This window comes from Asterias amurensis, chromosome 14 (genome assembly GCF_032118995.1).
Source record: "Asterias amurensis chromosome 14, ASM3211899v1".
Lineage (NCBI taxonomy): Eukaryota > Metazoa > Echinodermata > Asteroidea > Forcipulatida > Asteriidae > Asterias > Asterias amurensis.
In genome coordinates this window covers 6,051,920-6,076,668 of record NC_092661.1, presented here as the reverse complement: position 1 = coordinate 6,076,668, position 24,749 = coordinate 6,051,920, and the positions used below count along the sequence as shown (strand labels likewise).

General features: G+C 39.7%; 1 protein-coding gene across 1 annotated transcript; it reads left to right on the top strand.

Annotated features, from left to right (window-relative positions):
• The first annotated feature begins 5,751 nt into the window (after positions 1-5,751).
• On the top strand, positions 5,752-24,494 carry LOC139947378 (organic cation transporter protein-like). The gene is made up of 10 exons (XM_071945278.1): positions 5,752-6,229; positions 10,668-10,771; positions 11,885-12,039; positions 15,110-15,278; positions 15,862-16,003; positions 17,247-17,338; positions 18,059-18,267; positions 20,789-20,897; positions 21,233-21,442; positions 24,356-24,494. Exons 1-10 carry the CDS (start codon positions 5,786-5,788, stop codon positions 24,468-24,470), a joined length of 1,749 nt encoding a protein of 582 aa, XP_071801379.1. The 5' UTR covers positions 5,752-5,785; the 3' UTR covers positions 24,471-24,494.
• Positions 24,495-24,749: the final 255 nt, after the last annotated feature.

Genomic DNA, 24,749 nt, shown 5'->3' with positions numbered 1-24,749 from the left:
TGCCGGTGCAAATCTGAACCCCGTCAATGTTTTACTTTGGCGGTAATCGACGATTTTTGGACAAATTTTGACGTCACTTTTGCACCAAAAAGTTGTAATTCACAAGGTTTTACGAATTTTGCATGACTCCACACAGGAAAGTTGTTCAGGATGCTCAACTTGGTCGATTTGCAACGTCAAAACGCGATTTCCAGAGTTGACTATTAGAAAAACAAGATGGCCGCTCTTCCCTTTTCCCTGCCCGGGGAATAAACTTTTTAATTTTCGAGCCACCGAAAAGCCGAATTAGCGTGATTACTTCTTGCGGATACCCCACCCGAGAGTGCCGGTGCAAATTTGAACCCCATCAATGTTTTACTTTGGCGGTAATCGACGATTTTTTGACAAATTATGACGTCACTTTTGCACCAAAAAGTTGTAATTCCCAAGGTTTTGCGAATTTTGCATGACTCCACACAGGAAAGTTGTTCAGGATGCTCAACTTGGTCGATTTGCACCGTCAAAACGCGATTTCCAGAGTTGACTATTAGAAAAACAAGATGGCCGCTCTTCCCTGATTACTTCTTGCGGATACCGGTTTGACGGTGCAAATCGACCAAGTTGGGTATCCTGAACAACTTTCCTGTTTGAAGTCATACGAAATTCGCAAAACCTTGCGAATTACAACTTTTTGTTGCAAAAGTGACGTCATAATTTGACCAAAAATCGTCGATTACCGCCAAAATATAACAGTGACGGAGTTCAAATTTGCACCGGCACACTCGGGTGAGGTATCCGCAGGAAGTAATCACGCTAATTCGGCTTTTCGGGGTGGCTCGAAAATTAAAAAAAGTTTATTCCCCGGGTAGGGAAAAGGGAAGAGCGGCCATCTTGTTTTTGTAATAGTCAACTCTGGAAGACGCGTATTGACGGTGCAAATCGACCAAGTTGAGCAGCCTGAACAACTTTCCTGTGTGGAGTCATGCAAAATTCGCAAAACCTTGGGAATTACAACTTTTTGGTGCAAAAGTGACGTCATAATTTGTCAAAAAATCGTCGATTACCGCCAAAGTAAAACATTGATGGGGTTCAAATTTGCACCGGCACACTCAGGTGGGGTATCCGCAAGAAGTAATCACGCTAATTCGGCTTTTCGGTGTGCCACGAAAATTAAAAAGGTTATTCCCCGGGCAGGAAAAAGGGAAGAGCGGCCATCTTGTTTTTCTAATGGTCAACTCTGGAAATCGCGTTTTGACGGTGCAAATCGACCAAGTTGAGCATCCTGAACAACTTTTCTGTGTGGAGTCATGCAAAATTCGCAAAACCTTGGGAATTACAACTTTTTGGTGCAAAAGTGACGTCATAATTTGACCAAAAATCGTCGATTACCGTAAAAGTAAAACATTGACGTGGTTCAAATTTGCATCGGCACACTCGGGTGGGGTATCCGCAAGAAGTAATCACGCTGATTCGGCTTTTCGGGAGCTCGAAAATTAAAAAGTTTATTCCCCGGGCAGGGAAAAGGGAAGAGCGGCCATCTTGTTTTTCTAATAGTCAACTCTGGAAATCGCGTTTTGATGGTGCAAATCCACCAAGTTGAGCAGCCTGAACAACTTTCCTGTGTGGAGTCATGCAAAATTCGCAAAACCTTGGGAATTACAACTTTTTGGTGCAAAAGTGACGTCATAATTTGACAAAAAATCGTCGATTACCGCCAAAGTAAAAAATTGACTGTGTTCAAATTTGCACCTGAACACTCGGGTGGGGTATCCGCAACAAGTAATCACGCTAATTCTGCTTTTCGGGAGCTCGAAAATTAAAAAGGTTATTCCCCAGGCAGCAGGGAAAACGGAAGAGCGGCCATCTTGTTTTTGTAATAGTCAACTCTGGAAATCGAGTTTTGACGGTGCAAATCGACCAAGTTGAACAACTTTCCTGTGTGGAGTCATACAAAATTCGCAAAACCATGTGAATTACGACATTTTGGTGTAAAAGTGATGTCATAATTTGACCAAAAATCGTCGATTACCGCCAAAATATAAAAGAGACGGAGTTCAAATTTGCACCGGCACACTCGGGTCGGGTATCCGCAAGAAGTAATCACGCTAATTCGGCTTTTATGGGGTGGCTCGAAAAGTAAAATGTTTATTCCCCGTGTAGGGAAGAGGGAAGAGCAGCCATCTTGTTTTTCTAATAGTCAACTCTGGAATTAGCGTTTTGACGGTACAAATCGACCAAGTTGAGCATCCTGAACAACTTTCCTGTGTGGAGTCATGCAAAGTTCGCAAAACCTAGGGAATTACAACTTTTTGGTGATCAAGTGACGTCATAATTTGACCAAAAATCGTCGATTACCACCAAAATATAAAAGAGACGGAGTTCAAATTTGCACCGGCACACTCGGGTCGGGTATCCGCAAGAAGTAATCACGCTAATTCGGCTTTTCGGGGTGCCTCGAAAATTAAAAAGGTTATTCCCCGGGCAGGTAAAAGGGAAGAGCAGCCATCTTGTTTTTCTAATAGTCAACTCTGGAAATCGCGTTTTGACGGTGCAAATCGACCAAGTTGAGCATCCTGAACAACTTTCCTGTGTGGAGACATGCACAATTCGCAAATCCTTGGGAATTACAACTTTTTGGTGCAAAAGTGACGTCATAATTTGACAAAAATTCGTCGATTACCGCCAAAGTAAAACATTGACGGGTTCAAATTTGCACCGGCACACTCGGGTGGGGTATCCGCAAGAAGTAATCACGCTAATTCGGCCAATCGGGGTGGCTCAAAAGATAAAAAGTTTATTCCCGGGGCAGGGAAAAGGGAAGAGCGGCCATCTTGTTTTTCTAATAGTCAACTCTGGAAACCGCGGTTTGACGGTGCAAATCGACCAAGTTGAGCATCCTGAACAACTTTCCTGTGTGGAGTCGTGCAAAATTCGCAAAACCTTGGGAATTACAACTTTTTGGTGCAAAAGTGACGTCATCATTTGACCAAAAATCGTCGATTACCGCTAAAGTAAAACATTGACAGGGTTCAAATTTGCACCGGCACACTCGGGTGGGGTATCCGCAAGAAGTAATCACGCTAATTCGGCTTTTCGTGGTGCCACGAAAATTAAAAAGTTTATACCCCGGGAAGGGAAAAGGGAAGAGCGGCCATTTTGTTTTTCTAATAGTCAACTCTGGAAATCGCGTTTTGACGGTGCAAATCGACCAAGTTGAGCATCCTGAACAACTTTCCTGTGTGGAGTCGTGCAAAATTCGCAAAACCTAGGGAATTACAACTTTTTGGTGCAAAAGAGACGTCGTAATTTGACCAAAAATCGTCCGATTACCGCCATAGTAAAACATTGACATGGTTCAAATTTGCGCCGGCAAACTCGGGTGGGGTATCCGCAAGAAGTAATCACGCTAATTCGGCTTTTCGGGGTGGCTCGAAAATTAAAAGGTTATTCCCCGGCCAGGTAAAAGGAAAGAGCGGCCATCTTGTTTTTCTAATAGTCAACTATGGAAATCGCGTTTTGGGAGCCATTTCTCACAATGTTTTATACTATCAACCTCTCCCCATTACTTGTTAATATAAGGTTTTATGCTAAGAATTATTTTGAGTAATTAACAATAGTGTCCACTGCCTTTAAAGTCACCTGGAAGTGGTATTTTTTTCAAAATAAAGCTTTTGTCACTAAGATATGTATTTTGATGAGTGGAATGTGAATAAACAGTAACTATAAGGTTCTAAAAAATTAGTTCTCATTATTTGCAAATTTAAGAGTAGGCACCGACCCAAGAGGGCGCTGTTCGTGACGTCAATCGAGGCGCGATATTTGAAGAGAAAATGTGTAGTCTGGCCCCGAATACTACGTATGGGTACCTGATCGGTATGATGCCTACTTACAACAGAACTACGGTCACGGTGCAGACACGCACAGCGGCTGCTGTCCGGACGGTCCACTCGGATTACCCTGCACGGTAAATCGCAAGCTAAAACATGCCTCAAAGTTCAAACTTACCCGAATTTTTCACGTTTGGCAGACGCTCCTCTAGGTTGTTGTCACGTCTATCATGTACCTTATTTGACTTCCCACTCTGGAAAAGTTGTTGGGATGACGTCATGTTTTAGAATAACTTTTCTCTTTATGTCAAATGTGTGGTGTATTCCGGATTCGAAGCACGACGGCTCGAAGTGTTCGCTGCGCACAGCACTGAAAAAGACGTCGGACCGGACCCCTATTGCTCTTGTGAGTCTGACTTTCGCGGCCCACAACCGCCTTTACTTGGTATCTGCAGGAAACACATGCAACCTGACCCCGTCTTTAGTTGTTTTGCTGCATGCAGCAATACACCTGGTCGACATTGCCGGGAAAATGCAAAAAAACAAATTTGTTTTGAAACGTACAAACTCACCGTACATGTACTTTTGCACGTGTGTTTACTCTAAGCATTGCAGACAAAGTCTGCCTCGATTGACGTCACAAAAGGGGTAGGCGGACTCAGCCCCAAACAACTTTATCTATTTTTCAAATATATCAATCGTGACAAACAATTGTTTGAATTTTTAAAATTTCATTTCCAGGTGACTTTAAACATGTATCAGTAACAACATGTGTATTATGTTGTAAACAAATATGTTTATCTTATACAAAATGATCCAATTTCATCAATGGCCATGTAGCTGCACACCCTCACCAATGGCAAACAGCATTTTCAAACAAGGAGTTGTAATGAATCTTGACTGAGTTCTTAAAATGGATATGGAATGTTTGGTGGCAATCTTATTTGCATTGGGATTTCTGGCACAAAAATCTCGCTGATTCTAGCAACAATAGAACGATTAAAGACTAGGCAGAAAAACAGGACAAATGGGTTGCCACTTGTTTACATGACGAGTTTGTTTCCACGACAACGGGAAGAATATAGGGGCATCATTTTGCAAACAACCTTATTCATTATGAACGCTTTATAGATTAAACCGATCGACTAAAGACAATTGACACTATTGGTAATATTGTCGAGGACCACCAGTCTTCTCACTTGGTGTATCTCAACAAATGCATAAAATAACAAACCTGCAAAAATTTGAGCTCAATTGGTCGTCGATGAGTTGCGAGATAATGGAAAAAACACCCCTGTCACACTATTAGTTGCGTGCTTTCAGATGCTTGATTTCGGGAACTCAAAATCTATAATTCAGAGGTCTCGAAATCATATTTGTGGAGAAGTATTTCTTTCTCGAAAACTACGTTACTTCAGAGAGTGCCGTTTCACACAATGTTTTAAACTCGTGCAAGTAAGGCTTTATGCTAATAATTATTTTGAGTTATTGCCAATAGTGTTCACTGCCTTTAATTAATTTGTTTGTAATATTTTGCGAAGATAGTTCCACCAAATATAGCCACTTCAAACACGTTTGACCCAATACATACACATTACAAATATTATGATTTGAATCATCATTACAGCTCGGCAAAGTGGTCTGATTTGACCTACTGCTTCTTGGTCGGTTCAGCTTTCGCCGATTACAGCTCCATAATTTGTTTGATTTGATCAGTCCTTCAAAGATACGCTCTGAAACACACCTCCGAGTGATTGGTTTATGAACATGTAGATAGTAACCAACTAAAGTTTTCTTGGATATAATTTAGCAGCTTCGAATGCAAAAACAATCCAACCTGATCAGAGTCCTGTACAGGTCCATGTGGTGAAGATACAAGGTCCAACGTTTATTTTTGACGAACTCATGCGCTCACCCAATTTCTAGTTTACAGTTCAATATTCTTTACATGGGAGGAAAAGGGGGAAACCAGCTTCAAAATGACGGATAACGAAATTAAGCCACCCAAGAAATTCGATGATATCCTTTCGGCTATCGGTGAGTTTGGAACATGGCAGAAGATGCTTTTCTTCTTTGGGTCTCTAATAGGCGTAATGACAGCAATGAACACCCTGGCACAGGTCTTTATGGCCGCAGATACTGACCACTGGTGTCGGGTGGCCCACTGGGATAAGGCCAATTGCACGACCGGTCAGTTCGATGACTGGGAGTGTCTTAAAGCAAAGAGGAACGCGTCTATCCCGCTCATTGTGACCAACAAGGAGACGGGGGAGAAAGACTACGATAGGTGTCACATGTACGATGTACGGAAGCTAGAATTCAAACCTGGAATGAATGCAACTGACTATACCAACAAAATTATAGACTGCTCCAATGGTTGGGTGTTTGACACTACGCAGTATAAGACTACTATCATAAGCGAGGTGAGTAACAAATGCAACTTAACGCAAACTTCAGTATTCAGAACGTTTCTCATGGGGACCACCAGATCGAAACGTCGATTTGAAACAAACCTGTTCTAGAGCCCCCTAAATTTCTCACAGATAGTAATCAAAACAGTGCTCTAAACAAATACCCTTTTTTCAATTCATTCAATTTTGACAAAGTGAAACATCCTACTGTCACACTAAACTTATGTATCTAGAGTTTCCCCGTGCATTCAAATCTAAATAAAACATTTTTTTCGGATTCATTTAAACCAGCTTGGCTTAGACAAAAACGAAGTCTTTTTCCCAAGCTATAGTTGCACTTACCAACTAAATGTATACAGTAAATGGACCCTCACTGAGTGGTACTTCAAGTAAGAGGTCAAGTGGCTTGTCATATATCTACAACATGTTTTTGTTTAATCTGTAAGATTTATTTGATAGTTGAGGTCAAAAGTTGCTTTATCGGGAAATTACACCTACTTATGGTTAAACTGACGTATATCTAATCAGCGCCACACTTTGGGTTTCATAAAAACAGTTCTCGCAAAAACTAGGACTTCTCTAGTGCAACCTTATTTGTAAATGATGCATCCAATAAACATTGTTTTTCCTGCTGACTTATTCTCTCGTTCATTATACTGATATGGGTAAGGTCTGCAGTGGCTTAACAAGTGCCCCCCCCCCCCCCCCGAAAAAAAAAAAAAAAAAAAAAAAAAAAAAAACATTTAAAACCGCTCAAGTAAATAGCAGAAACGCATGCTTCAGTTCTATAACTAGACTTAATTTCGAATCTGAGACTGAGGTCATTTTTATGCATCAGCCATGCAGATTTGCTAATCACATGCCCCAACTTTGCTCAGACTTGACCCTCTTTGTTTATACGGAATACCAATTAATGCATAATATAACACATGACAAACAACCTGATCGTAACTTGACGAAAGTGATAACTTTGATTTGAATGGAACCGTCTAAAGAGTTTCCCAACATTTTTTACGTATTTAGAATGAAAAAAGCTATAGAATCACCTGGGCCCAATTTCATAGAGCTGCTTAACGGTAAGCAAATTTTTTCGCTTAAAGCCATTGGACCCTTTCGGTTCAGAAAAAAAAATAAAAGTTCACAGATTTACAAATAACTTACAGGGTTTACAGAAGGCAATGGTGAAAGACTTCTCTTGAAATATTATTCCATGAAATGCTTTACTTTTTTTTGAGAAAACAGCAAAACAATATAATTTCTCGTTAACGAGAATTACGGATTTATTTTAAACACATGTCATGACACGGCGAAACGCGCGGAAACAAGGGTGGGTTTTTCCGTTGTTTTCTTCCGACTCCGATGACCGATTGAGCCTAACTTTTCACAGGTTTGTTATTTGATATAGAAGTTGTGGTACACAAAGTGTGGGCCTTGGACAACACTGTTTACCGAAAGGGTCCAATGGCTTTAACGTAGCAAAAATAATTGCTTAAAACCATTCGGATTCCATGCTAAACGTACACGAGCTTAAGCACGTAAACTATCTGCGCGCGGAGATTTTAGATCGTTTGCTTAAGCAAAACAGAAGAAGGCAGTGTATTTTGCACTGTGTGCATGGTCTAGGGCTGCTTAACGGTAAGCAAATATGTTGGCTTAACGTAGCAACAAAAATTGCTTAAGCGTAAACCTATTTCACCAGCGGTTGCTAGCTTAAGCACGTAAACAAACTGCGCGCGCAACATTTTAGATCGTTTGCTTAAGCGAAAAAGAAGAAGGTGCTGACAAAATGGCGGGCGAAATAAATGCGGAGTGCACTCGAGTGGCGATAAAAAAATGCATCACCTTCTGTGTCTGATATGTATTATTTGTAATGGTTCAAAGTGCCCCTCGAAAGGTTTACACACTAACTTGAAAGTAAACAAGAAGATATTACATTGTACAGCATGATGCTGGGGCCGATTTCACCAACGTCTTTGGCGATCATCGCTAACACACTTGCGATGAGATCGCAAACCTCAAATCCATCGCAATTGCGATGTCGCTAATTCTGCGTTTAACTAAAGTCATCGCAATTGCGATGACGTTAAAAGGGAAATAAAGTTTTTGTACGAGGCTAAAAGTAGTGACCTTTGACATCCCGCAACAAAATCGTCGGTCGTCGCTCGAAATGAAATGGCATTGTGCAGTTTATATGTAAATCATTGTCATTTTGGTGCACACGAACTATTGTGGACGATGTTTAGGCACTCATTTACAAAGGGTTAAATCATTTATAGGCCTACGGCCTCTCTTATAACTTTAGATTTGAATAAACAGTTTTCGTAAATCTGTTGTAACGGTGGGATTGATGAAAATTCTGACATATCTGTCTAATAATACCATGGAGGAAGAAATAATACTAAGCTTCACACTGTCAATTTGCCAATACATTCTAAAAATGATGGTTAAAATAATCGAACCCATATAGTATCTCCTTTTTACCGTTATTAAGGGGCTCTTTGCTGCAGTTGCGTCGCTGATAGTTGTCATCGGCAATCTGAGTCTACCAGGTAATTTTACTCTAAATCACGGGCAATTTATACTTCAAAACGTACACCGCTATAACTATAAGCACATAATGGCGCAATGTATCATAAGTTTGCGATGAACTTTTACTTTGCGACTACTAACATGTCATCGCAAGATTGTCATCGCTAAATAAAACTTTGCGACGAGTATATTCATCGTTAAGTTTTAGTGAAATCGTCGGCTAAAAATCCATCGCTAAGTTGCGATGGATTTTAGACTTTGCGATCGATTTTAGCGATCGATTTCGGCGTTTGCGATGACCAAAACGCGTTAGTTAAATCGACCCCTGAAGCATTTTAGACACTCGTTTATTCGCTACACCTACTATACAAAATCACCGCTATGCCGGCACAATCACATCGTTTGCAATGAGTGTTGCACTATGCGCTGTATGAATAGGGTGCTTAAGCAAAATAGAGGCTTTAAGGACCCCTTTTGTTTGCTTACCTATGTAAGCAAAAAACCTTGCTTAAGCAAGGGTATGAAATGAAAAATTTGCTAGGTGCGCCCGTTAAGCACAAAATCGACCGTTACGGGATGCAGCTCTTTGAAACTGGGCCCGGCGCTTAAACAGGGTGCTTAAGCAATGGGGCTTTAAGGACCCTTTTTTCTTGCTTGCCTCGCCGTTTTAAGCAAAAAACCTTGCTTAAGCAAGGCTATGAAGTGAAAAACTTGCTAGGTGCACCCGTTAAGCACAAAATCAACCGTTAAGCAGCTCTATGAAATTGGGCCCTGGTTTGTGTGTGTTTTCTAACAGATGTTACATCGTGCAGCAATGTTGTAATTCTGTGTTATTTCCTAGGGAATAAACTTTTAAGTTTGAATGTGCATTTTAATGAAGGCATCGGAGATTCTGACCAATCAGAGTGTTCCGTCCACCTATGAGCTAATTCGCCAAAGGGTGTGTACAAACCATTGATTAGTGTCCCAATCTGTGATCGTAGGCTAATGACGGAGGTTAACTGCAAGAGGGCGCTATTTCAGGCAATAGTGTAATAATAATAATAATAATAAGACTTGTAATGCGCACATATCCACCCTGCTGGGTGTTCAAGGCGCAGTAAAACCAAAAACAAAACAAAAACAAAACACAACACAAAGAAAAACAGACACAACAAAATTAGTCATTGAAAACCTGTGACATAAGATAAGTTTTGAGAAGAGACTTGAATTTTGCAGTACAAAGACAAGATCGAAGTGTGTAGGCTATCGGGTAGACTAACTAAAAACCATGGTCACAGGCCTGGAACCAAATTTATACATTAACTCGATTGGCAGCATATGTGCTTTGTAAAAGGAGTGTATCTTATAATTCAACAAACTTGCAAAAAAAAATCAATTTGTTAAAACCTATAGACGATGTGACCTATGTTTACATTCAAAACCGCCCTCTGTTGACAATATATATACGTCATGTTTCGCCGGGCAAAGAGTTGCGTATAGTCACTGTAAGATTGCGTACACTTTCTAGCTGGCTGCCAAAACACAAAGGTTTTGCCCGGCGGTATGCGCGCGAATCATGTTATGGTTTTCGTGTGACGTCAGAGGTCACATCGTCTATAGACCCATCCAAAATGGAGATTCAGAAATCACCCCCAAGGTTCCGCAACCTGGGTGCTGACATTCCCTCCAATTGCAAAGGTGTTCGTTTACGGCAGCATAATCTGTCACACGTCTGCAAGTACCTTACTCGCAAGACAACTGAATGCTTGGTCCACTCTCTCGTATCTTCTCGACTGGACTTTGATAACGCTTTCCTAAATCATTTGGTACTATTGCAAGATAATAAGTTGTTAGGACGGATAAGAATTCAAAATAACGACAGAAAAATCACTTTCGTAAATCAATGTCCAAAACCAGAGTTTTATTTCATTTCTTTCAGTACGAGTTGGTGTGTGAAAGCCAAGCAGCCGCAAGTTTTCTGCAGTCTGTGTACTTTGGCGGGCTTCTATGTGGCTCGTTTTTCTTCGGTTCTGTTGCAGATTGGTAAGTCTCATCGTGCTGCTTGTGTGCGACGTTTGTTCTGGTGCTGTTTTTAATATTTTGGCTACTTCTTTTTGTCCTTTTGTTTTGGTACATTGGCCCTTTATTTGGAAAACCACTGGGGCATTAATTTATCAAGGTGACAATTTTCTTTTTCAATTTTAAAAGGTTATTTTCAGTCTGTCATACTATGTCAGCTTATTCTGTATAGTCAGCTTACTATGTAATATCAATTCAGCTTACTGTAAAGTCAGCTTATTATGTAATACAGTCAGCTTACTGCAAAGTCAGCTTACTGTGTAATATCAATTCAGCTTGCTGTAAAGTCAGCTTACTATAATACTAAGTCAGCTGACGGTAAAGTCAGCTTACTATGTAATATCAATTCAGCTTACTGTAAAGTCAGCTTATTATAATATCAAGTCAGCTTACTGTAAAGTCAGCTTATTATGTAATACTAAGTCAGCTTACTGTAAAGTCACCTTACTATATGTAATACCAATTCAGCTTACTATTAAGTCAGCTTACTATATCATACTGATCCAGCTTACTGTAAAGTCAGGTTATTATGTAATATCAAGTCAGCTTACTATAAAGTCAGCTTACTATATCATACTGAGTCTGCTTACTGTAAAGTCAGCTTGCTATTTAATACTAAGTCAGCTTACTGTAAACTCAGCTAACTATGTAATATCAAGTCAGCTTACTGTTAATTCAGCTTACTATGTAATATCAAGTCAGCTTACTGCAAAGTTAGCTTACTATGTAATATCAAGTCAGCTTACTGTAAATCAGCTTACTATGTAATACTAAGTCAGCTTACTGTAAAGTCAACTTTTGCTTTTGCTTAAAACTATAGCTTGTGCTTGCTAGTAACTGCTTATTTGTATGTATGAAGGTGTTTGCTTATGGGAGAGTACAACAATGCAAGATGCAAGATGCAAGATGTGTAAAGCAAAAGCTTAAACAAAAGCAATTGCTACTTTTTATGATTTCGGCCCATTATGTATTACTGAGTCGGGTCATTATGCCAAGAAAGGAAAGTAAACAAGTTAACAGTTGAATTGTTGTTTCGCTTATTGGTTTAAAATCACGTGGTATGCCTTTTCTCATCAGGATTGGACGCAAGCCAACCATCTACATTGGCGCATCTTTGTTTCTCCTTGGCGGTCTTGCAAACATAGCTTCTCCCTATGCAGCTGTATATCTAGTTTTAAGGTTTATTGTAGCTGCTGGTGGAATGGGAGCTTATCTTGTTGCATATGTGCTAGGTAAGTTATATAAAGCGGCAAGATTGAGGTTAAGAAGTGTTGTAACCATGAACATTATTATTTTGGCTTTACCCTCATACCGACATCGCGATGTGTGTCAGCACTGTAAACGCAGTACGATTTCCCGAGTTCTATGGAACAAATCACACGTATATAACTCGGGGTGGGATTCGAACTCATGATCTTTTCAAATCTAGTGCAGTGTCTTACCAACTAGACCCTGGACCACCGAGATTGACCAGTACTTAGAGGCAGTTCGAATCTTAAATTGTATAAGTGGGTACCCCTAGGTCGGGAAGGTACAAGCTCTCCCTACGACTATTTTGAACATGTTCAAAATAAGCGTAGCCGGTTCGTGGCCGACAATTTGCGGGGCAAAGTCTTGTGGGAACGCCATTATCGTACAAGCAGCGTGGTAGCATCGTGGTGAGATCTATGTGGTTGTAATCAAAACGCAGCACCATCGGCAACTATTTCGAAGTAGAAAACCGCTTGGTCGGCATTGTTCTTGGTGTTTTCGTCAGTAATCGTATGTGGCAGCGAGTCAGAACACTTTTTGCGTAGAAACAGTAAAGTTAGGTGGAGTCTTAAATTTTCCAAATTGCTTGATTTTGACGGCGATCATACCCCGACTTGACAATTTCTTAAGATCAGGGTGATTGGCACGATCTTCTCAAGGTCATAGTGCTGTGCGAGCGGGATAACAGACATCGCCACAAGTCGTACTAGAAGCGTAATATGGTCAGCACCAGCGTAGTGGTATCGTCTTACAGTCTTCAAATAGGTTTGTGTAACAAAGTAGTATGATCCTGTACGTCGTGAGATTTTTCGAAGCTCACCACTACCCCCCCCCCCCCCCCCCGGAAAAAAAATTGCCAGTTTTAGAAGGCATTTCGAATCGCCGCCCAACTTTTTATAATTTTTTTAACTAAAATGAAAAAAAAAAATTGCAGAAATTTAATAGTGAAAAAAAGTGTTCCAAAATGCATCAAAAACCTCTTCAGAATAATTAAAACTCACATGAGGTACACAAGATATGTTGATAGTTATTTTGGAGGTACGATTGTGTCAGGTTATTTCCTTCCAAAATAAAAAAAATCGACTAAAAAAGATGTCCAAAATCCTCCGCTCACGTCTTCGCTAGTGGAGCGCATTTAACGAATTTGCTAAACGAATCGGGAAAAACTTGTGCGCAATAAGCGTTTTGCGCTCTGCCCAATTTTAGCTGAACCTGCTAGGAGAACCAAATCGTGCGCAATCTGCTAATTTGCGCTCTGTTTGTACAAACATTGTATATTGCGTTTTTGTACACACGAGCGCGATTTGGAAACGCATTGTCGTTAATTTTTATTTTTTCCCAGTCTGGTCCCAATGCGTAAGAAAATGGTTGTTGTGCGTGTGAGGGGGAGACAGAGCCCAAATGCGTGAGTCTCACGCCTAATGCGTGAGACTAGGTCTGGTGTAACCGTCGTGGCATCGAGTCAGCAACGCTTTTGACGTAGAAGCATCGCAGTACAGTCGTGATTTAGACTGTAATTTGCAAAATTTATGGATTTTGACGGCGAGTGTGCCCCGATTTGATAATTCTTTTTTAGATCGGGTGATCGGCATGATTTTCGTAAGGTCGTAGTGCTGTGTGAACGGGGTATTAGTGGGGCAAAAGTCATACGTACAAACAGTGTGGTAGCATTGGTGAGAAGTCTGTGATCGTAATTAAAACGCAGCACCGTCGGCAACTATTTCTAAGTAGAAAACCGCTGGTCGGCATTGGTCTAGGTGAAATCGTAGTGGCGGCGAGTCAGAAACACTATGGACGTAGAGGCATTACAGTTGTAGAAATAATACATGTTTTGTCGAATCTTTAACTTTCCAATAGTTGTGAGATCGGGATGATCGGCATTGTCTTCGCAAGGTCGTAGGGCTGCGTGGTCAGGATATACGTCAATAAAACGAGAGCCAACAACGTCATGCTTCACAAAAATCATCAATACCACAATGCAGACAAGACTGAGTAAAGTGATTCTTGAACGAAAGCAAATTGAAAAACTGTCAACATATGTTATGGTTATTAAAGTCACCTAGAATTATAACTTGTTTTTTCTTAAAACATAAGAGTGTATGTTTCTGAACAATAAAACAGTTTTTTGAGTAATTGTTTTTAACGATTTATATGTTAAACAAAATGAATAAAGTTGTGTGGGGTGACTCCGCCTACCCCTTTTGTGATGTAAATCGAGGCAGACTTTGCCTCGATCGAACATCGAACACACGTACGTGCAAGTTCATTCAAGTCCTAGTCGTGAGTTTGTACGTTTCGAAAAAGTTTTTTTCCTTGCATTTTTCCGGCAATGTCGACCAGGTGTATTGCTGCTGGATGCATCAAAACAACTAAAGATGGGGTCAGTTTCGACGTCTTTTCCAGCGCTGTGCAGCAAACACTTCGAGCCGTCGTGCTTCGAGAATCCGGAAAACACTACATTGACATGAAGAGAAAAGTTCTTTTCTAAAACATGACGCCATCCAAACAATTTTTCCAGCTAGTGGGGAAGTCGAAGACGGTACCTGGAAGACGTAACGAACCTAAAGGAGCAAATGCCTAACGTGTTGGCACTGCATGCTATTCATCGCGCCTCGATTGACGTAACGAACAGCGCCCTCTCGGGTCGGGCTTTTTCAAATTTGTAAATAACATGGAAACAAATTTTCTTAAACCGTAGTTAATTGTTTATTCATATTCCACTCATCAAAACACATATTTTAGTGACAAAAGCTTTATTTTGACAAAATACTACTGCCAGGTGACTTTAAGGTTAGCAAATAGTTGGAACTGAACTTCCTTTTCAATAATTTCAGCAACATGACAACAAAACTGAAATATATATGTTCACTTTGTCCTATTAGAATGAATGTAATAATTAGGTATTGGCAGGCGTTTTTGAAAGTCAAAATAATTTAGGGCATGTCAAAGGTTAAGGGTATCCTGTCTCGAAGTCAGGTTACCAGTTTAATGTCGGAAGCTTTTAACCAAAGCTCACAAACATTAATGACAAGTTATTGGTTGTCTCCTCAGTAACCGAGTATGTGGGCACAAGCAGACGTGTTTTAGTTGGTATCTCAATTCAGTTCTTCTTCGCCACTGGATTGACTCTCCTCCCGCTATTGGCCTACCTCATTCGCACTTGGAGACTTCTTCAACTCTGTATAGCAGCACCAACAGCCCTTTACTTCTTACTTTACTTGTAAGTAATTGTTGTACAATTGCACTGTATCCCTGTCCCACATATTTGTTACGAAGGGGTAAACCAGGTTATATGAGATACTGAAATAAACGTCATTTATGTTTACAATGATTTTACAGCTGTTTTGTGGGCAAATGATAACATTTTTTTTTCTTGGCCCGCACAGTTGGAATTTTGTATCAACTTATATGGTTGTCCACACATCAGTTTAGGAAACACCGAAGTAATTGTCACGAGTTATTTTAAGCATTTCATTGTGTTACAAAGATCATTCAATTTTGTAAAAGCCTGCAGCAAAGAGGCTAGAGTCGAAAAAACACCTGTGTCACACGAAAATGTGTGCTTTCAGATGCTTGATTTCGAGACATCAAAATCTAGTTCTGAGGTCTCGAAATCAAATTCGTGGAAAATTTACTCGCACAATGTGTCTCACAATGTTTTACACTATCAACCGCTCCCAAATATTCGTTACCAGGTAAGGTTTTAAGCTAATCATTGAGTAATTACCAATAGTGTCCACTGCCTTTAAATATATAGAACCAATCTGTTAAATTCCGCTCTTTTAATATTCTTGTTTGTGCAGCCACATGCCTGAGTCTGCCCGATGGCAAGTCTCTAAGGGAAGATACCGACAAGCTGAAACAACACTCCGACAAATCGCTAAAGTTAACAAGAAAGACTTCCCTGAAGATGCATTTTCACCCCAAGCTATAAAAGCTGCAAGAGTAAGGCTTCAAAGTTCATAGCTATTCTTCCGTCTCATGTGACGTCCTCAACAGTAACGAAAATCTGCTCTGTTTCATAATAGGAAGCAAGAGAGTAGACTAAATGCCTAAAATTACTTACTAAATGCCTACAATTACTTACTAAATGCCTACAATTACTTGATAAAATTGGAATTAATTTTAGGCATTTACCATTAATTTTTTCGTCCGGGTACAACTTTATAAGCTGTTTCATTTCAATTATACATTTTTTTTTTTTTTTTTTTGGGGGGGGAGGGGGGGGGGGGTAATAAACGTTTGAGGCACTCGTTAATTGCACTATCAACGCTCGTAGTTTTATAAGAAAATCTAAGTGCGATTTCACGACTTTAGCCCGTGCATAATTACTTGCGTCGACAATGACGTTGGATATCACTAGTCTTGAACCATAAGTGCACATAGCCTTGATCAAGGCTGTTGACGTACTGTTCCCCGGCCCGGTTCGCGGCACACGCATGCAGTGCATACACAAATGTACATTACCATACATTGTACAGCGAGAACAGTATAGCGTAGTCGTGAGAACGGTCGTGTCTTTGTATTTTCAACCTCATACACGTGGCCCGCTACTTGGGAGGTACCCATGTACCGTAAGTGTACCGTATACAGATGGTACATGTACATGTACAGTAAGTATGTGTACTTACGCTGTATGTAGTACACGTATTATATGCACTGTGTTATGTATGGGGGTGCGCTGGCGTGTCTTTGTATTTTCAACCTCATACACGTGGCCCGCTACTTGGGAGGTACCCATGTACCGTAAGTGTACCGTATACAGATGGTACATGTACATGTACAGTAAGTATGTGTACATACGCTGTATGTAGTACACGTATTATATGCACTGTGTTATGTATGGGGGTGCGCTGGCGTGTCTTTGTATTTTCAACCTCATACACGTGGCCCGCTACTTGGGAGGTACCCATGTACCGTAAGTGTACCGTATACAGATGGTACATGTACATGTACAGTAAGTATGTGTACATACGCTGTATGTAGTACACGTATTATATGCACTGTGTTATGTATGGGGGTGCGCTGGCGGAATTCAGTGATGGGGACTGGGATTTTGCAGATCGCGGCTGGCTGTAGCGCCTTGATCAAGGCTAAAGTGCACAAGGTACTTTACATGTGTTGTTTTACGGCACCTTTCCGTTCAGTGAAGAAAGTGCTAAATGCAGTTGTTATTATTAATCTCCAGGAACAATCGACGGTAGGAGGACAGCAAACAGCAGCTGGACTTTTTAAAACTCCAAACATGCGTGCTAAAACATTGAATCTGATGTTTAACTGGTAAGAACATGGACTGAATTATGCTGTATTATGAGCGCAAAGAAGCAAATAATAAAGGAATGAAAGGGTAGCGACGAGTTCAAACCGACAGGGTCGTTGCAGTGTGATAAAGGCCCGAGCCGAAGGCTAGACCTTTTCGCAAATACTGGGGCGCGCGCGTAAAGCTTGGGATTAGGTGCATTATGGTCTAGCTGGTGTACAAATTTGATCCATATCTATCCCACATTGCACCTCATTCAACAGTCTGCGCTTGCGCAATGGTATTTGCGGAAAGGTCTATGTAGGAAACCCAAGTGCGCCATCAGTGCTCACGCTTTGGTGATTTGCATATTATTTTGTTTGGAAGAAAGTTAAGTTGGGCGACCATTCAGCGCGCCATTTTTTTCTTTTCCTCTCTTAACTTTTCTTAGCGGTGTATTACTCTGTAATTTCATAGGAGTTTACTTGTTATCATTGTCATCCAAAATAGGCAAAATATCATTCTTCATTTCCTTACTTTGACACTCGGGTCGTGTCAAAATAAATAAGGCTAGTTCAAGTAGCCTTCGAGAACGACTCTAATGTGTCGAAACGTCAGGCCATTTACTATTTTTGCACATCGGTCCTTTTGGTTGATAGGTTGTTTGCAACAGCTAATTATATTTTCCCATAATAATTAGGGACAGATGTTTTTGCTTCCACACTAGTACTAAAACAATTGTTTTCTTTTTGTTTTCCCAGGTTCGTAAACAGTATGGTTTATTATGGATTAGGTCTAAGCACGTCTAATCTTGGTGTTGATGACTACTTGGCCTCCGTCATTTCGGGTGTTATTGAATTTCCATCCTATGTGTATTGTATTACTGCTATGCAATATGTAGGCCGACGCATCAATCTGAGTGGAAACATGCTGGTTGGTGGTGTAGCGTGTGTTATTACTGCTTTCATGGGTAGGTTTTTGTTTTGGCTTAAATGCACTGGACACTATTGGTAATTACTCAAAATAATTATTAGCATAGAACCTTTCTTGGTGACGAGTAATGGGAAGAGGTTGATGGTATAAAACTTTGTGAGAAACGGCTCCCTCTGAAGTGCCATAGTTTTCGAGAAAGAAGTAATTTTCCACGAATTTGATTTCGAGACCTCAGATTTAGAACTTGAGGTCTCGAAATCAACCATCTAAACGCACACAGCTTCGTGTGACAAGGGTGTTTTTTTTTTATTATTATCTCGCAAGTTCGATGACCGATTGAGCTCAAATTTTCACAGGTTTGTTATTTTATGCATATGTTGAGATACACCAAGTGAGAAGACTGGACTTTGACAATTACCGATAATGTCCACTGTCTTTAATAAATGGGGAACATAAATTCACAAATTAATCCAGTCATCCCACAATTTGACGACAAGGGGATGCTTGGCAGGAAGCGATTTTTCCCCAGCGCGGTGAACGCCAAGATTTGCAATGCTTCCATTGGCGTCTGTATTACAATCATAGCAGCTAGCTGCTCAGCAGCTGCATCGTTCATCACACATCGCAATTTTTTTACAAGACCAGTGTTCCCCTTTTAAAGTTTTTTGTTGTTGAAAGTCTAAGTATTTTCTATTGTCTCAGATATAATGGCCGCATATATTCATATGTACATGGTACACCCGGTACATTGATATTAGTGGACACCACTCCCGTAGGTTTGTACAGTGAATGTCTACCTTGATATTAGTGGACACCACTCCCGTAGGTTTGAACAGTGAATGTCTACCTTGATATTAGTGGACACCACTCCCGTAGGTTTGTACAGTGAATGTCTACCTTGATATTAGTGGACACCACTCCCGTAGGTTTGTACAGTGATTGTCTACCTTGATATTAGTGGACACCACTCCCGTAGGTTTGTACAGTGAATGTCTACCTTGATATTAGTGGACACCACTCCCGTAGGTTTGAACAGTGAATGTCTACCTTGATATTAGTGGACACCACTCCCGTAGGTTTGTACAGTGAATGTCTACCGTGTACATCGATATTGGATATTGGACATTCTCATAATATAGTTTGTACATAGTGAATGTACAACGATGTTGGAAAGTGGCATTCCCATAGGTTTGTACATTATACAATTGTTGCACGCTGTGACGGGGGTCCATGGCGTTTTGTACAGTGGATGTCTAACTTGTACATTGATATTAGATATTGGCCATCCCCGTCAGTTTGTACGGTTAATGTCCACTTTTGGTATCACAACCAGTTTTAGAGTCAGTAACAGAGTGAAAATCAAGTTTAGGTTTTCTAGGTTCACTTAATTAAAATTAGGGCATGTCAAAGGTTAGGGGGTCGTTATCTCAAAGTCAGGTTAAGTATAAAAGTACGGAGCGTTAATTGAGTACATCAAGGAAAGGTAATGAATATAGCCCATAATAGCTATATTTACCAACTATAGGTCCGCTCTCGCGTAGGATTTCAATATCAAGGTAATCAACGTTGCCTATGAATGGCCTGGAATAACTCTTAGCAAAAACATTTTGCTTCAAAATTATTTGTGTATGTTAGAAGCTAAAATTAAACTTATTTTGAAAAGTTGAGTTTTTGTTAAAACAATTCAAAATATATTCACATTTTCGGAACCATGTGTTTGTAAAAATAAAACAACCCAAAAAAACGCACAATAATATATTTCATGCTGACGTAATTAAAATTGTTTTTAGCACTTTTCCGACGTGTTTTGCCAAATCGACATTTACTAATCATGGTTTATAAACCACGTTTTTATGCCTCAATTTTCATGGTTTAAAATTCATGATTTTGATGGTTCAATTTTTATGGTTTATAAATGTTTACTCGCATGGTCATGGTTTGTAAACCATAAACTTAAACACTAAAAAGTAATACTGGTATATAATTCATAACAAGGATCTGGCAACACTTTCTATTTGTCAAAAAAAGTACAATACAATCGTTAATGGGCAAATGGCGCCCCATAAACGTCGTCCAGTGTGTTACGGTAAAAACAATAGTTTTACATTTATTATTGTACAAGTATTTAATAAATGAACATTACAGAGTTGGTAAGAAACAAAAATTGTGAAGATCACAGATTAACATAAAACCTACATGGTGATGATATTAGAAAACATCCCTTGAAATATCTTTGTCTGAAGAATGTAATTTTTGATGAGAAATAACTGAAACAAATTTCCCGTTTGGATAAAGCTCAGTAAGCGTTTTATTCTTTTCTTTTTGCATCGATGCCATGCATATATCGTGTTTCGGTTTTTTACTATTTTCTCGTGACCCAGCTGACTCGTGACAATAGCTGTTCAAATGACTATGTCAAATCAGAACAACCAATAAATAAACATAGTTATAAACTTTAAATACTATCTAAATTACTCAAATTGAACCAATGATGGCAGATTGCATTTTTTATGAATTTAATCTCAAAAATAAAATCAGTGTCTTTTTGTTTCCATCAGATATGGGGACAGCGCGGACAATAATCGCGATGATCGGCAAGTTTTGCATTGCAGCTTCGTTTGCGATCATTTTTGTTGTCTCGGGTGAAATTTACCCAACGCCTGTCAGGTAAGTTGTTCTGTTCGAAGTAAGCTGTTTATTGAAATCAAATCAACATAGACGACCCAAAGTGACTGCAAGCGGCAGGTACTGTAAGAGTCCCACATGCAGCTCCAGTCATTTTTAATCAAGATCCACGTCTATTTAAAAGACAACTACGATTACTGAAGCCCTATTTATAATTTATAAGACTCCTTTAACTTGATTTCTCCACTTGAGTCTTGAGTCCCACATGTAGCTCCAGTCGTTTTTAATCAGGATCCACGTCTATTTAAAAGATACCACGATTACTAAAGCCCTATTTTATAATTTATAAACTCATTTAACTTGATTTTTCCACTCAGGAGTGCTGGAATGGGAATATCTTCCACTGCAGCTCGTATTGCTGGTATCCTGTCCCCGTTCATGCTGGAGTTGGGGTCCTTGTGGGAACCACTCCCCTTTATCTTATTTGGAGGGCTTTCAATCGCTGCTGGTTTACTCGCCCTTCTGCTTCCAGAGACAAAAGATAAAATACTCCCGGAAACTTTGGAAGAAGGAGAAGCATTTGGAAAGTAAGTTTTCTTCTCGTCAAGTCAATGTTTTGGAGTTGGAAACAAGGGAGACTATTAGGTTGCCCGTACATTTTGCCGGTGGTTGGTCTGTGCTTCTGTCCTGTCAAAAATATCCGATCTATCTCGGTAACTGAGAAACTGACAATGTCACAAATTGGGGTAGTTTATATGTTTGCTCAATTTGTTTGAGGAACGGATTGGCCTCTGTAGATGATAGTCCTTGTTCAACCCTAAATCTATCACAACTTGATAGCTACATTTTTGGTTAACTCCACCCATAGTTGTTTATATTCGTTGCTTTTAATAATGCATTGCCCGAGTTTGTTAGAAAGGTTTAGGAAAAATGTCAACCAGAGCAAACGAATTTGGAACTTGGTATAAGATGTTTTTATGTAATGAAAAACAAAAGGTTTCGATTTCTGACGTCAGGAACTTTTGTTTTAAACGGGGTCGTTCCTGGCGGTCCATCAGACGAAACGAGCAATATCGATTATTCATACATATTATGATCCATGTGACTACTTTGTGACGCGAACAGTTAACGCCCGAGTGTTTATATTGTGTGACCCGCTCTGTAAAAAATGAGTCAGATTTTGACATTTTAAAGAATTGAGTTATATGGCTGGAAACCAGCAGCAGTTATTTGGTATCGAGCTTTTGGGTGTATCGCGTTGCTGAGTTACTCCTGTTTGAAATTAGCCAATGTACCATTTTTTGTAATCTTTGTTAAAAATTACAAATAAAGTGATGTTTTAAACTACCATTTCGCGCAAAAGGATACATATTAGTCTAAAGTATGATCAAAATTGTTGTATTAATAGCTTTATTGCCTAAAAATGAGTGTTCTGAAAGTTTACCATGCAAATAGACCTTTAAAAAGAAAAAGAAAAAAAAGAAGAACAAAAGAAGGAAAAAAAAACATTTTCCACATTGAACTGTCCATTACATAATAATGCATTAGGCGACATCTGAGTCATTTTTACAGAGTGGATCATAATATACCGTTTAAGGCCGTGCTTGGCCGTGGTCATTTACCACCCTAGAAAAATATTCTACGAGACGAATAAGACGGATCCATTAAATGTTATCATGAACGGCAACGATGTCAGGTTAGAGACGCTGCTGTCCGGAAACTGGGTTAACCTTTGCCGACTTTTGTTTTTTAACTACTATAAATAATTTAACAACACTGTCATTGATCCCAGTTATGTTCTTTTATGGGTTATATTAATTGGGGAGTACACACTTACGTACACACATATTTATTAATTTCCAACCCTTTGCAGCAAGTATGTACTGATGGGCACTGACGTTCGAAATGTAATTGAATTACTCGGCCCGTCGTGGTGGTGGCCTTCAGCATATCTCGTCAAGTGAATAGTGAACCAGACACCTTTAGTATAGTAAGAAACTCTTTTGACAACAATAGATCATTGCATACAGTGGCAAATTATATCAACGCTATAACAAGGCCAAAAATGCTTACTGAAATTGCGTCCACGCTGCTGCTGCGCTTCATCATTCTTGTTCATAATCTACTGAATAGCCGAATTGTGTATGTCTTTGTGTGTTAATGTAATCGGATCTCCTTAATAGCGAAATTTACACGGAAGAAAGGAGTTGACTTCATCTTGATGCTTATTTAATTTTGATAAAAATCCGTTCGAAATTGACCGAGTTACGGGACACAACAATTTTACAAGTTGTTTTGCCCGCCACTGATGATGGGCCGCGAGCGCGTAACATTCACAAGTAAAGAACAACCCATGCCAACGCACGAGATCACGGGTAACAGAGGCATGGGGCGCGGATATGAGCATTTGTACAGGGTGAGAGGAAGGGGCACACAGTAGACGGAGTCAAATCCCGTTCTCGTGCGAGAGGTCTCTAAGCATATCTTGCACCCATGTGAGAAAGAAGGTACAGCACGCCTATTATATGCTAAGTGACATCAATTCTCCTATGTGAAAAATAAGCAATTACAAGGGATTACTGATTGCGTTCGATTACCTTCCCTGGTCTACCCCGCGGTGCTCACTCGGGTGAGCCCCTGACGAGAGCTAACCGAACGATCACTCACCGCTCTCGTAGTGACGTCATGCACGTCATAAGTCGGAGGTCGTTGGTTCGAATACCACTCTTAGTGAATTATTTGTTCAACCCCAAAATCATATAAAATTTACCCAGTCAGTTCCATTGTGATTTATACTGATAAATATTAAGATAGTATTATTATTAATAATGCTTATTTCAGTATTCTCAGTTCGCTTATTTCAGTATTCTCAGTTCGCTTATTTCAGTATTCTCAGTTCGCTTATTTCAGTATTCTCAGTTCGCTTATTTCAGTATTCTCAGTTCACTTAATTCCAACTTGTTTGGTAAGCAATGGTGATTTATAGGAGATCTTCAAGTTATTACTGTTTAATATGGCAGTACTTATGGCATTACTCAAAATAATTATTAGGTTAAAAACTTATATCTGTTAATGGCATAAAACATTCCGAGAAACGGCTCCCTCTGAAAAAACGTATAGTTAATTGAGAAATTTGTAACTCCTCACTCAATTAATAGTTAGAGACTGCTGACGCCTTTTATTATGCATCTGAAAGCACACAATGTTGTGCAACATTGGTGTTTTTCTATCTATATTTTCTTCTTCATTATTAACTTCGATGACCAATTGAGCCCCAAAGCTTTGTTATTTTATGCATTATTTTGATACACCAAGTGAGAATACATAGTCTTTGACAATATTAACACACGTGTCCAGAGCCTTTCTAACGAGTAAATATTTCTCTTGACGGTTGGTAGTGGTACACTTTTATATGAACAAACCTTCAGATTGAAATATCTGTTGCAATATTTACCGATGAAATGTGACTTTGAATTGATTAGTTGTATCTTTATTTACAGGCCAAAATGCATGGGAGGTGGCAAAGAAATCGACGACGACATCGATATGTTGGTCATTCAACCTACCACCAAGCAGGGTGAAAATAACAACGCTTACGAATCGGAAAAACAGTAGCAACAATGTCATCCATTTAAATACAACAGGAGGAAAATCCAAACACTTGGAGAAAGGTGAAAAATATGATACATTTTCCCGTCGAGTAATTTGAGCAAAAATTCATTCGATTTCACCAACACGAGGCCTATTTATATTCTTGTTTCCCCCATTGCCCCAAACTATAGGGTCTATTTTAGTGATTTTATGCGTTTTTTCGTTTTCGTGCAAACGTCATTTCGTTTTTCAGACTCTTTTTAGTCACTCTGCTTCACTAGACGTTAAAAGGCCGCGCGTGGA

Excerpts from the sequence above, each read along its gene's own strand:
- LOC139947378 (XM_071945278.1), top strand. The coding sequence starts at position 5,786 with ATGACGGATAACGAAATTAAGCCACCCAAGAAATTCGATGATATCCTT. Across the intron at positions 15,279-15,861 it reads CTTTACTTCTTACTTTACTT|CCACATGCCTGAGTCTGCCC; the intron begins GTAAGTAATTGT and ends TTGTTTGTGCAG. Across the intron at positions 17,339-18,058 it reads TTGAATCTGATGTTTAACTG|GTTCGTAAACAGTATGGTTT; the intron begins GTAAGAACATGG and ends TTGTTTTCCCAG.